Below are 14,979 nucleotides of genomic sequence, written 5' to 3'. Positions count from 1 at the left end.
CTGCTGGAAAAGCAACTGGCTGCTTCTGCAAAAAAGAGCTACATCCAATCCTCTCTCAGATACATCACACTGGAGCATCAGTGGTTGTCCTTCAGGACAGGGGCATCCAGTAAATTTATTTCAGCCTGTCAAATGCTTGCTGTTGGGAACCTGCAGAGTCCCACTCAACAGCCTCTCTCGTAAGCTGACATATGGGTCATCCTACTGTAGCCAGGTGTGCACAGAACTTGGACAGATAATTTATCATTCCTATGAAGTGCTGTACCCCTTTGACATCCACTGAAGCTTCCAAGTCTGACTTCCTTGTTGGGATCTGCTTTCAGTCCCTCTGCTCTGAGCAGATGTCCAGTGTATGCCATCTAATGCTGTCTGAGTCACACTTTTTCTGGGCTGAGTTTTATGTTCTTGTCCTTGCATCTGTATAGAAAAGCTTGTAGTTTTCTGTCATAGTCTTGTTCAGCTTCTGTGTCATTGTTCCCTTCATCTAAAAGAAGGATATCATCTGCAATTACTTTCACCCCAGGCAGTCCTTTGAGCTTATGCCAGTCAGCATTAGCAGCCATCTGTAGTAATCAAATGGTGTTGGAAAGGTTGTCAGCATGCTGGACTCTTTTTATGTAAGCTTATGTGCCAAAACCAATTCCTTACATATCAGACTCTAAATATTCTGCCTGTGGAAGCTTCTAGCAAGCTGTAATCAACTGTGGTTAATACCATCCTTTCAATACCCAGTGCAGTAGCTTTGGCTCTATGCAGATGTGTAAGTTGCCTGAAGACCTCTTTACCACCATCATGCTGTTTACCCAGGCTGTACTGGTCTCTACATGTGCTATGATACCCCTATGCTGCAGACTTTCGAGTTCCTTTCTTGGGGCCAATGGAGTTTTCCTTCATGGTAAGCACACAGGTTCCACTGTGGGGTCTACTTCCAGCCACTGCTTTCCTCTGAGGCACTCATCTTTGAAAACATTCCTATATGTTTTAAATTTTTCTCCATTGTCCATGAGACTCCCTCTTTTGCTTCTTGCACTATAATATTCTGATGCTGATAAAAGCCATGGCTTGTATGGCTATGGTCCCCAAGAGGGACCTGTGATGCTTACCATCCACCACCACAAACTTCATAGTAAGTAAGCCAAAAATAAGACTGTGCCAACTGAAGTCCCATTTTCCTATGGGTTGTACATTATTAGAATGAACCTGCTCTTTTTAATGGTTATGTTCAAGTCCAAGTTACCCCGAGGAATCACATTGCAGGAGGCCCTTCTGTCCAGCTCAAATCGCACAGGGGGTTTCCCTCTTAACATTGTTGCATGAAGGTTAGTATTGTCCTTTGTTGCTTTTCTGTCCAGCCTGAACCTGATGTGCTCTCAGACTCAAGGAGAGAATCATTGGTTATCACCGTTGTCTGATGTGCCCCTTGCACTCCGCATATAACTCTGACAATCTTTCTGGGACCTTCCTCTGCTCTTGTACACACTGTCAAAATTGTTCAACATCCCACATTCCTTGCAATGCTGTCCCAGTGCAGGCTACTTCTCCTTTACCTGCTCATGCTGTCTCCCTATGGGTATAGGACCCTGGCCAGCTGCACTCCTTTGCTGCTCTCTAGCTGCATGTGCTTCTGGGGGTGTTATGCTTCCTAGGCTTTTCATTATTTCTTTTGAGGTTTCTGCTGCATAATACATTGTCTAAGCATTTGTCGAATGTGAGTTCACATTTCCAGAGCAGTTGCTCCAGCAGGTGGTGATCCCAAGTGCTGGAAACCATCCTGTCCCTAATTATGGAGTCTGTGAAGTCCCCAAAATTGCCTGTAGCTGCCAATGTCCATAAGGCAGTAACACAGGGTTCTATTGCCTCCCCTTCAGATTGGCCTCAAATGGCAAAACTCCATGTTGCTCCACAGTTTTGTTCTGCTTTGGGGAGCAATAATTGCCCAGAGCTCCTAGGACTGCTGTGAGGCTTGAGGTAGTACTGCAGACATCTTTGCCTTGTTCCTCATAAGGTAAAATAACAGTTTTCCTTTCCTGCTGTTGTCCTCCTGCATGGCCAGGTCTGTGAATGCCTCAAACTCCTCCTTGCACCATGTCCATCACTGGGCTAGGTTTGTGTCTGCAAGCTCCAGGGGGCTTCAGACTCAGTTCCATGGCTCACGCTGCCACCTGTTGCACTGCAGAGAACTCGCAGCTCAGATGGTCCCACCACGTTTCATTTGCAATGAGTGAAGGTGAATGCAGGCTAAGTTGAACAAGTGGAACTTTATTACACCCTATGCAGTGCTCTGTCCATGTGGCTGAGTTGCTTCAAGCATAACTCCCTGGCACACCCTGTTTTCCTAAAATGCCCTCCAGGGAACATGGGCCCTCTCACTCCAGTTCTACTGATCATGATACAGCATAGGCAGGTCTTAGGCATTTTTTCCAGAGTGTCATGTCTTTCTGAGAAGGTCTTGACAGTGGTGATGGCTGAAGGAGAGGACTGGATATATTTATATGAGAAGCCATCTGTAGGTATTTGCAGTGATAATCTCTGAATACTCTAATTTTCTCAGATCTGAACAAATGGCATACAAAACAATATGCTGCTGATTTGATTGTGCTGCCATTAACATTAATGGGAATTCTGCCACTGACTTCAATGAAACAAAAATTGAGGCCTGTACTATACAAATTTCCTACCCTGAGACTACATTCCTCTTGCTATGGATGGCTCCAATTAATGGAAAAGGAGTACTTGTGGCACCTTAGAGACTAACCAGTTTATTTGAGCATAAGCTTTCGTGAGCTACAGCTCACTTCATCGGATGCATACTGTGGAAAATGCACAAGTACTCATTTTCTTTTTGCAAATACAGACTAACATGGCTGTTACTCTGAAACCTCCAATTAATGGGTTTATCTATGCTTCCCCCATAACTGCACACTCACACAGGTGCTAGGAGAATCAGGCCTTAATGACTTTCTAATATCTGGGTATTGCAATTCATCTGTCCAAAGAGTTATTTACAGCATAGTCTGGACTCAGTTTTAGTTTCCCCAGAGGAATGCACATATAAAGGACTGGCTCCAAAGCTGATCAGTGTCAATGGGAGTTTTTCAGTGAACTTCACTGGCCTTTGGATGAGCCCCATAGTGCTCTTTATTGTTTGTATGTATTTGAAATACTGTCCATAAAAGGAAGTACTGCAAATATAAGATGTGAAAACTTTATTATACTCTTATCTGTATAAGAAAATGACTAAACCTATATAAATAATGTGCCACCTACATACATATTCCTATTGAAATTCTGGAAGTTCAAAAGCAAATTTCCTTTGCTGGGCTATTTACGTGCATATTTTCTTCTCCGTTAATTAACTGTGTACTTAGCAATGCGTCTTCACACAGAAGATAAACGTCAACATAATATGTATGCCCTTGTTCCATTTAAAGTAAACCATCGCTTCATCTGACTGTATTCTACCAGTTCTACAAAATCATTTTTCTACATTTTTCTTGTTCTCCCACCCTGTTTTTACCATCAGTTTTCTTTTTCTTCTCCTTTCCCCTTTCTCTGTCTGAATCTCTTTGCCTCTCTCCCTTCCTTCCATTCCCTCACCAGCAATACACATTCATCCTTACTCTTCTCCCACAATTTGTCCCCTCCAACCCTACAGCAGTACTTTGAGCATAGCACATCTCCCTCACCTGGAGCTTGTGCCCTTCTTAGGAGCAAAGATTGGGTGGTTGAAAGAAGGCATGGCCTCAGTGGGAGCTGGCCTAGTTGATGAAAACACAGAGCACCAGGAGTTCTTGTCAGTAGATTTGCATAAGGAGGTGGCCAGTCTCAGCTACTTCTCCCAGTGCTAAAATTGTGGGTGCTTAAAAAGTTTCTCTGGATAATCAGGTGAAGTCTGAATTGGAAAGTGTCAAGTCGTGAATTGAGAGCCCTAGAATATTTATGGTACAAGAGATTGCACACAGCTCATTTAATAATATCAAGAGAGGTTGAGATATTCTCACTAGCTATTTGCCTCAAGCATTAAGTGTAACTTGGAGAAGCACAGTCACAACCAGCCAAAGAGCATCAAGTGCCTTTTGTTGTTCCTTGTGCTCCAATGAATAAAATGTGACATCTAAAGTACTGTTGCTTTATGCAATGTCATTCATTCAGTTTCTGCAAGGAATAAGGCACATCCTTCTAAAGAAGGCTATTATCTGGTGGCAGCTGATACACAGCAAATAATGCTATCAGGCTTAAGCAACAAAAATTGATAGACCTCTAAGAGCCTTGAAGGAAGCTTTAGACAGGTACCTAACTAAGTGTCCAGCAGGGAAGATCTGGATACAAACAATAGCAATAAAATCTCTTTTTTCAATTATATTTGTTCATGTTTCTAATTAGTTTAGTGTTCATTAAAGGAACCAGATTGATAGCAATTGAAAATGAAGCTATTTGTTTATCTATAGCACAATTACAGCATAGGCTGTAGAAGTTCAAGCTATCCATACTACCTCTCTAATGCACCTTAAGCTTGTTCAGGAGATAGAAACTTTAGGAAGAAGAGGCTAATTCACTCTCCGTGCTCATTTAGTCTTTCTTCTGAGTCTTCCAATAAGGATGTTAATTCGTCCCACTGGTGACAGCAATTATTGTTCTGTGGACACTGCACACGTAAGTAAATATTTCACTTCAAAAAATTTATATGGAAAATTAAATTATCCTTTGAAGAGGAGTTGTACCAAATCTGGAGATTAAATGTGAAATAGGAGGATTTTAGTCTTAATAGCACATAAAAACGTAAGAGTGGTCTTGTGGGGTCAGACTAATGGCCCAGTATCCTGTCTTCCAATAGTGGGCAGTGCCAGATGTTTCACAGGGAATGAACAGAACTGAGCAACTGAGTGATCCATCTCCTGGCATCCAGTCCCACCTTCTGGCAATCATAGTTTATGGGACACCCAGAACATGGAATTGCATCCTTGACCATCTTGGCTAACAACCATTGATGGACCTATCCTACATGAACTTATCTTATTCCTTTTTGAACGCAGTTATACTTTTGGCCTTCACAACATCCCCAGGCAAGGAGTTCCACAGATTGAATGTGCATTGTTTGAAGAAGCACTGCCTTATGTTTGTTTTAAGCCTATTGCCTATTAATTCATTGGGTGACCCCCTGGTTCTTGTGTTATGTGAAGGATAAATAACACTTCCTTATTCACTTTCTACACACCATTCATGATTATATAGACCTGTATCATCTTCCCCCCCACCACATCAGTAGTATCTTTTCTAAACAGAACAGCCCAGTCTTTTTAATCTCTCCTCCTAGGGAAGCTGTTCCATACCCCTAATCATTTCTGTTACCCTTCTCCATATTTTTTCCAATTCCAATATCTTTTTGGGATAGGGTGACCAGAACTACATGCAGTATTTAAGGTGTGGGAGTAATATGGATTTATATAGTGGCATTGTGATATTTTCTGTCTTATTACTATCCCTTTTCTAATGGTTCCCAACATTCTGTTAAATGTTTTGACTGCTGCTGCAGCAGCACATCGAGGAGATACTTTGAAAGAGCTATCCACAATGATCCAAGATCTCTTTCTTGAGTCGTAACAGCTAATTTAGACCCATTCATTTTGGATGTATAGTTGGAATTATGTTTTCCAATGTGCATTACTTTGTATTTATCAACATTCACCTGCCACTTTGTTTGTTGCCAGTCACTCAGTTTTATGAGATCCCTTTGTAACTCTTCACAGACTGCTTTGGACTTAACTATCCTGAGTAATTTGGTATCATCTATGGACTTCGCCACCTCACAGTTTACCCTTTTTCCAGATCATTTATGAATATGTTGAACAGCACCATTCCCAGAAGAGATCCCTGGGAACCCTGCTATTTACCTCTTTGTATTCTGAGAACTGACCATTTATTCCTACCCTTTGTTTCCTCTCTTTTAACTAATTACTGATCCATGAGAGGACCTTCCCTATTATCCCATGATTTCCTACTTTGCTTAAGAGCCTTTGATGAGGGACCTTGTCAAAAGCTTTCTGAAAGTCCAAGTACAATATATCCACTGGATCACGCTTGTCCACGTTTGCTGATGGCCCTCAAAGAATTCCAATAGATTTTGTGAGGCATGATTTCCCTTTACAAAAGCCATGTTGACTCTTCCCCAACCAACATATTGTGTTCATCTGTGCGTCTAACAATTCTGTTCTTTACTATAGTTTCAACCAATTTGCCTGTTAAAGTTAGGCTTACTGGCCCGTAATTGCCAGGATTGCATCTGGAACTTTTTTTAAAAATTAGCATTTTGTTAGCTATCCTCCAGTCATCTGGTACAGAGGCTGATTTAAGTGATAGGTTACATACCACAATTAGTAAATCTGCAATTTCATATTTGAGTTCTTTCAGATCTCTTGGGTGAATACCATCTGATCCTAGTGACTTATTACTATTTAATTATCAGTTTGTTCCAAAACCTCCTTTATTGATACCTCAATCTGGGACAGTTCCTTAGATTTGTCACCTAAAAATGGCTCAGATGTGGGAATCTCTTTCACATCCTCTGCAGTGAAGACCAATGCAAAGAATTCATTTAGCTTCTCTGCAATGACCTAGTCTTCCAGGAGTGCTCTTTTAGCACCTTGATCATCCAGTGGCCCACTGATAGTTTGGCATGCTTCCTGCTTCTGGTATACTTTAAAAGAAATTGCTGTTAGTTTATGTCTTTTGTTAGTTGCTCTTCAAGTTTGTTTGTTTTGATTTTTTTGGCCAGCCTAATTATACTTTTATACTGGATTTGCCAGAGTTTATATGCTTCTTTCTATTTTCCTCGGTGTGATCTGACTTCCAATTTTTAAAAGATGACTTGTTATCTCTAACTGCCTCCTTTCCTCTGCTGTTTAGCCCTGGTGGCATTTGGTCCTCTTACTATCTATTTTACTTGGGGTACACATATAGTTTGAGCCTCCATTGTAGTGTTTTTAAAAGTTTCCACGTAGCTTGCATGCATTTCAATTGTGTCTTGCTTTTAATTTCTGCTTAATTAGGCTCCTCATTTTTGTGTAGTTCCCCTTGCAAGTTAAATGCAAATACAGTACTGCATATACTTCAGTACAATCTTAACTCTGGAGCTGCTACTGACCCCTGTATAATAATCCATATAATGCATCTCACTATTTTAAAGGGATTTGTGCCTATTGTCTTCTGACATCTCTAAAGATGTGACATACATCTCATCTTGAGTAAACTCAGAACTATGTCTGTGAATTCACTTGGCATCACCCATAGAAGTGTCCATTTTCTAAAATGAACAACGGAATAACAATCTGCTCTGCTAATCTTCGAGAAGCAGTTCAGTATTCACTAGTTCATCCAGGAACTGAAAAGCATTTCACACACCTGCTTCCTAACCTGTGTTTTGCACCAAGCTAACAGTGGCACAGCATGGCATATTTAGCATGTCACAGCTAAGAGTAAAACACATTTTTCATATAGATAAAGCTAGAGGTGGTGAACAATAAAACAAAATATTAATTAATGTATTCAAAATATTTGCAAATTTTGTCAAATGTATTATTCACCCAATTCTTGGCAATAGTAAACAAGACTTAATTAATGCCATAGCTCAGGAATGACATGCTCCTTGTTTATGCTGTTGTAGATGACTAATCTGGAAAACATTTGTTGGACTGTGTCACACAGAACAAAATGTATGTTTCCAGAGTGACTATTAGTGATTAATTATCCGAGGTATGGTGAAAATAGCCAGGCGTGCCAAATCTCTGTTGTATCTTCTATTAAGTATAATTGCATTAATTGATTAATAATCCAAGTTCAGATGATAGACCTAGGTTCCAACAACAAATTTTTGCCCTATTGGGTGCTATGCCTGTGCATCTGAATCACCTTCCTTGATGAAGAAAAGACTGCAGGTAGAACAGTGGTATGTGGTACTAGTGCACTAGCAGCTGAAATGCAGAGGCTGGAAGTGCAAACCTCACTTGGTATGAACAGTATTGTTTAATGGAGTGGGGGGTAAGGGTGCAAAAGTAAGAGTACCACTACTGTAGCATCAGTCCCCCTTCCTTTGGCCCTATGGAAGCCTCTCTGGGAGTTAGGGAGGAGGAATAGCTTCTCTCTGCAGCAATGCCCACCTCTCAGAACTGTAGAACTTTAGTGAACTAGCGGTAACTTACCTGTTAACCCTGTATGTGATAGGACCCCCTGTGAGGGGGCAGCGGCTAGAACAAGCCTATGGCAGCATAGCTTTCATGGTGCTTAACCTCTGCTCCTTCGTATCCAGTGATTTCTCCTATCAACTATGTAAAATGGTCCCAGTTTCACACTTTGACTGGATACACAAACTTTTGGCTGTTCTTCCTGTCAGGATATTTGTATGTTCCTCTATTGCCAGGTGATGAGTCACAGCACAAGTCATTGAACCAAGTCACCTTGCACCAGGATTTGACTATAGCCAGAGTCTCCAGATCCTTTGGTCACATTAACCCATACTGGCACTGTAAATTTAGGAGGGAAAGAAGAAACATGCTCTTGGGTCTCATTTGATGTCCACCAGGAGGTGCTGTAATTACACCCATGTCAGGACAAGCCCTGTACATCTGTCCCTTTTTCTCACAATGGAAGCATATGGTTCTCTCTGGTATGTTGTTGCTCCCTGAACTAGACCCGGGAAATTGAACTCTGTCACTTCCGTGATTGGTCTTCCCTCTTGAGAAGGGAAATGGCTTGTATCATTCTGCTGCAGTCTATTTGGGCAAAATGGAGAAGTTTTCCCACCAGTTCTTCTCCAGAGCGCACTGAGCTGCACTGGTCCTGTACACTCCCTCTGTACCAGTGATGCAAAAAACACAACCTTCTGCAAGGGGAATTTCTTTGGCCAATTTCTCTGTCCAGTGTCTGTATGCCCATTCTCTTCCCAATGAAGGAAGAATCTGCAGGAACCATTCCAAGACAACCAGCTCTGCCATGTGCAACACTAAGTAGATTTCTGATTCTAGCCACCTCCAACAAAAGTCCTTGAGTGCTAGTGTCCCAAAGGATACCTCTCTCCACAGAATCAGCACAGAATCATTTGTTTCCAGAAGATCCAGGATGGCTGTCTTTACATACTAGTAATCCACAACCATTTGTCTGTCTAAGGTTGTGTCAGCCACTTGTGCTTATCCTCATAATACTGGTCCCACCTGAATAGTTCACTGGTCCAGTGGCCAGGCCAATCAGTACAGTAGGCATATACATTATTGGAACATCTCCAAGAAGACCTCTGGGACACTTCTAAGTACTGTGCTGGTTAAAAGGAGGCCCAGTTGTAATGTGCCCAAATTCAGGCTTTTCAGTATCTGTTAGTGGATTTGGTTCCTGTCCTATTGACAGGGTTTCCAAATTGTAGTCGCTGGGTGGATATCAAGTCAATCATCTGACTGATGTTGCTGAAGCTACTGCTGACAGTGATATGTGTCTATGGTCTGAGGTAATGGCCATTGTCTCTCAGTGCCATTTGCATGCAGTGTTAGCTACACTGGATCCACATAACCATAGATCCTGTCTCACCCCAAGTCTGTAGACTAACCCAAATATCTCCACGCCCACTCTGTGGACTAACCTTTAGCATCAGCTTATGTGGGGACAGTGTGGAGATCCCTGATATAGTATGAAGGGAGTAGAGGGTCCCCTATATAGTTGCTCCAACCATACTCTCTATCATCAGTTCAACCTCACCATAAGAAGCCTTGCATGGACCCTTATACATGCATGATTTTCATCTATAGTACAAAGAAAAATATCTAGAACTAGTAGACAACCCTGGACCATATTGTGATACTTAATTTTAGTCAGCATTCCATATTGAAATAAATGGCACAACCGGGCCCTATAATTTTTCACCACTACTTATTCTGCATCAGAAAAAAAACAACGAAATTTTAGGAAGATTTATCTCTAGAGCTTCTGAATTTTTGGAATTATTTGCTACAATGTCTGTAAGGAAGCAGGTTCATTTAGAGCCAAGAAATTATATTTCTGGCATTTGTTACAGTCCTGAAATACATGCTTCTAGTAGTCAAACTCACTCCATGCCTTGGTGTGAAAGTGATTAAAAGCAATGACAAAATAAAAAGTGGGTGTGAAGACCAAGAACAGCACAGAATAAACAATATGTAACAATATGCTGTTTTTTGGCAGGCTATTCCTAGTAAATATTGAACTTAACTAAAAACTAGATCAGAGTTAGGTAACAGTGCATTAGTTATTCCCCTCTGGACACATTCGTGAAATGATCATGTAGGGCTCAGGCTGTCAAGGGTGTTTTGACACCTCAACGCCCATGGACTTTAATGAGTGCTCAGGATGCAGTGTGGTCCAGGACACTAGTTGGAGTCAAGATATCTGGGTTCTAGTCCTGGTTCTGCCACTGACCTGCTAGATCACCTTAGGAGAGTCATTTCTCCTGTCAGCCTTTGTCTGTCTTGATTATTTAGATTATAAATTCTTCAGGACAGGGATCCTTACTGTGTTTGTGCAGGGTCTAGCACAATGGGGTCTCCAACTCAGCTGAGGCCTCTTGGTGCTACCATAATACAAATACTTGGGAGCTGAAAGTGCTCAGTACTTTGCAAGATCAATCCCCAGGGAGCCAATCCTACACTACTGATGTTAATGGGAGTTTCAACATTGACTTCTATGTACTTGTAACAAAATGGTCCAATCCTGTTGCCATTGAAGTTTGTGGGGATTCATTTTTAATCTCTAGAACTGATGTGCATTGACAGAACTTGAGGGGAAGTTTGCATCATACCTGTCTGTATTATATGTGGTTGAAACAAATATTATAATTTGGTCCCTCGCTTTCTTGAAAATCTAATACATAGACTTGATTTTTTCAAATGAAACCCAGAATCTTCTTTCATATCCAGGGAGTATTCAGGAAAATATAAAGCATCTCAAACTTTCACTTCCTCTAATTTTGTGCAATGGTGGTGGGATCTCTCTTTTTTATATTATATAGTTATTATATAAAGGTGGTTTATCCATCAATACACCAATCTTGCTTCCAATACATGGAACATTATAGACATTGAGACTATAACACAAATTTAGCAGAGTGAGAACAGTAGACTAGGTCTTAAGTGAAGTTATTTGTTTTGAGCTGGGAGGAAATTTCAAAAATAAATTTTGCAGACTATTTCTGTTTTTTTCATCAAATTCTCAACCTTATCAAAACTGACCATCTCTAATAATCACTAAATGTCTTTAAAAAAAAAAACAGAATTCATCAAAACATATTTTCAAAGAGTTTAATCGGCTAATTTTTGTTGTCATCTGGCAAATAAATTAACCATTAACAGTTCAAACCTACAAGGTACTGAGCCTCTCTTGAAGGTGCTTAGGGCCCTCCTCATTAAAGCCACCTACTAGAACCGGACCCTAATAAAGCTCTAAATTTTCAACCAGTTCTATAGATAGTCAAATAATATTAATAAATAATTTCTGAATTTTATTTTGCATAACTTTTTTCATTAGTTGACTCTATTAAACATTGCTATAACTTATTTATGATGAATTCTGACAAAAGTTTCAACAAAGAATTCTGACTTACGTTATATGACAAGAGATGTAAAGTCTGAGCAGTCTATTCTTTTTAAAAACATAATGCTACTTACTGAATATGGAATACTTTTTTTATATTTCTTAAGCATAGCCCAACATGCAATAGCAATTCTATGGAGAGTTGTAAATTCTGTCACTAATCAAATTTAGACTTTGCCGTGTCATTTTCAACTCAAAGCTAGTTGGCACTCAGCCATAAATGATGATAAAAATCAAGGGTGAAATCCTGCCTCTATGTGAGTTTTACCATTGATTTCAATGGGACCAAGATTTAAACCCAAATATTTTAAGCAGAGCTTTTTCCATGAAGCTACTATTTAAAAAATAAATCAAGGAACTGAAATGTCAGGTTTCGGTTTATCTAGAATAATTTGCTATCAACCAGCATGAGTGTAACTGTACACATCACAAAGATAACTTACTGGAGGTCACCTACTTCTAAAGGTTGTCAGATATGTGAAGAGATTCAAATGAAACATTAGCTTTCATGCATTTAATTTACCTTCTTGGCAAATAGGTCTAGAATTCTGACTAGTAAATTAAAGTATTCCTTCAGCTAACCATTACCTACAGTGTGGGTTGTTAGTAAAACAGAAATCTTAAGCTGTTCAGCATGGATACTCTCTCAATAGTAGAACAATAAAAGATCTTCCCAGTTGGGAAAATGAAAAGCTTCTACATCACATTACCTATCTTAACAGTAGAGCAAGAAGCTTGATTTAATCCAATATCTGAAGAAAAAATAATTAATTTGGATAAACTGAATTGTCAAAACCATCCTCCATGCATCTCATTCAGCTCCTCTTACGACATAATCACAGGGGAAATGAATATGTTTGGAGAAAATACCGTACACTATATGCTAATAGCTAGGAGTGATTACCAAAATATTGGCATTAAGGAGTTTATAATAAAGATCTTTAAAAATAATATGTATCTGTCTGTGCTCCCCCCTCAATTATTTTGCATTCATCCTTTGAATTAAAACTACTATTATGTAACTGAAATAAAGGAAAATAGTAAATGCTATAATATTCTCATTATTAATAAAAGGTTAAAAAAAACCCACCTAATCTTGTCAACAAGTCTACTGAAACACCACCAGGAAGAAAGAAATGTAACAATCCAAAGACCAGATCAAAAGGTACTCAGATTGCATTCGGGCATGGAAAGTAATAGGCACGCAAGAAATGAATTTCCCATCAAAGATGCCAGTATAGAAATAATATTTGCGAGGGCTCAGAATATCTCAGTGTATATTTGTAGCTTTTAAGTGCGATAAAAAAATACTGATTATCAGTTCGACAGATGGAAAATAGCATGGAAATATCCTGAGACATTAATTTGAACCATTAAGTAATGACTCAGGTGTCAGTTAAATGCCCCATGTTTCAGGGATGGACAATTGCTCCTGTCTAGAATTCATCTTGCATTTGAAATGATCAGCCAATCAGCGTAAAGGCTAAATTAACACTGTGGAATTCAAGATTCCTCTTCTCCCTACCCCAAATTATTAGCACTTCTGCATCCAGCTAACACCACTTCTGCTTTACGCTGATAATCACTTAATTCTCTTCTCACAGCATTTCAAATGGCTTCTTATTTGAAACATTAAATCCAATCGCAGGTTGTCAAACATGCTGCAATGTTCAGATTTTACAGTCCAACTCTGTGTGGTCACTAGCTTGCACGCCATTCTGTTAGGTAGTTAACATCACGCAGACTAAAGGTCTTGTCAAAACGACAACTCCTTAGGCGGGGATCAGCTATCCCCGGCACGCTTAGAAATTCATCCCAAAAGTTACAGGGCGCACGGGGAGGCGGGACTGTTCGTGTATGCAAGACCCCAGGCCGGGCAGAGGGGAGTGGGCGAGGGTGTTCCCCCAGAGGATCCCCCTTCTCTGCTGAAGAGCTGTTGCCTACCAGCCTTGTGATAACTAATCTGCAGCAGAGCGTGTGGGGCTGACCAAACCTTGCTCACTTGCAGCTATCCTGTAACTGAGGATGGAGACGCTGGGTCGCGTTTAAGCCAAGCAGCCCGCCTGCCCTCACGGGTCTTTCTTTGGGCTGAACACACACACGCGCACACACACACACACACAGGCTCTCTCTGCAGCTAGAGTCTCGGTCAGATGTTTTATTTAGAAACACTTGCCCCACTGCATAGGTGCTGGAACTAGGGGTGTGGGATGACCAGATGTCCCGATTTTATAGATACGGTCCTTAATTGGGGCCTTTTCTTATATTGGCGCCTATTACCCCCACCCCGTCCCGATTTTTCACATTTCTAGCTGGTAACCCACCGCTGCACCCGCTGGCTTGAAGTGGTTCCCAAGGGGGTTACCGTTTGGTTCAATGGCTCTCAGCACCGCCACTATATAGATGTACACAGGCGCTTCCCACCCCCCACAGCTCCCCACGGCTCCCCTGCAGCCCTCCCCCGGACCGTATCACAAGGCACCGCGATGGGAGAGAAACAAAGTTGCCGGGACTTACAGTCTCATTCCTCTGAAGCGCCGGAGCCGCGCGTCCCCTCGGCGGCGGGTCCGTGCCGAGCCCCTTCAGTCCTCAGAGGCGGAGGAGCGGGGGGTCATTGCCCGGCGCCGGCCCTTAGATCCCAGGCACAGGGAGAGCCCCTGCCTGCCGCCGCCGCCTCCAGCCGCTCCTCAGCGCGGCATGTCCCCGCGGCGAGCCCTGCGGGAGGCGCCGACCCGACCCAAGGGGAGCAGGCGGGCGGCTCAGACCAGGCATAGACGGGGACTCGCGCGGGCAGTGCCAGCATGCCCGGAGACACGCATGAGGGGCTGCGCCTGGGAACCTAGCGGCCGCGCCCCCCACCCAGCTCCGGATCCGGCGCCTCTGCCTACCACCGCCCCCTGCTGCTGCAGCGCCCTGCCCCTGGCTCCTGCCCGCCGCCTCCCGCTCGCTGGCCACCCGGGCTCGGCAGCGCGGTGTGAGCGGGCGGTGGCCGAGGGGACGGTAGGCGGCGCAGGGGACAGCCCCTCCCGGCTCCGCTGCGGCCAGCTGGTGCCCGCCGGGGAAGAAGACAGGACCGGGGACCGGCGGCTCAGCCCCGGCTTTAAAGGGGCCGCGCTCCGAGCGGCCCGGCAGCGTGGCGGGATGGAGCGGGAGCGGCGCGAGCCGCGTCACGCCGGGGGGAGGGGGCTCGGCGGCAGAGGGGCGGGCGCGGGCGCGGGCGCGGGGAGCCGCATCAGCCCAGGGGCCGGGTGCGAGCCAAGCCCCGGCTCTGGGTGTGCAGCTAGGGCTGGGTCCAGCCCCTAAATTGGGTTTCCGCCAGTGGCCCCAGCAGCCTGGGTAGGAAGCAAGAGCGGGGTCCCATTGGGGTGGCCAAGG

At 42.8% G+C, this 14,979-nt stretch overlaps 1 protein-coding gene across 4 annotated transcripts in view; it reads right to left on the bottom strand.

The window, feature by feature from the left end:
* Positions 1 to 14,477, bottom strand: part of CALCR (calcitonin receptor) — a 261,199-nt gene extending 246,722 nt beyond the window's left edge. For all 4 annotated transcript variants that reach the window (XM_074945913.1, XM_074945912.1, XM_074945915.1 and 1 more), the window contains exon 1: positions 14,122 to 14,477. In XM_074945913.1, the coding sequence (XP_074802014.1) occupies positions 14,122 to 14,129 (8 nt within the window). In that variant the 5' untranslated portion in view covers positions 14,130 to 14,477. The remainder of the gene's footprint in view (positions 1 to 14,121) is intronic.
* Between the last annotated feature and the right edge of the window lie 502 nt (positions 14,478 to 14,979).

The sequence above is a fragment of the Natator depressus genome, chromosome 2 (genome assembly GCF_965152275.1).
Source record: "Natator depressus isolate rNatDep1 chromosome 2, rNatDep2.hap1, whole genome shotgun sequence".
Taxonomy (NCBI): domain Eukaryota; kingdom Metazoa; phylum Chordata; order Testudines; family Cheloniidae; genus Natator; species Natator depressus.
Note: the sequence above shows the minus strand (reverse complement) of the source record. Positions and strands in the feature narration are given on the sequence as shown.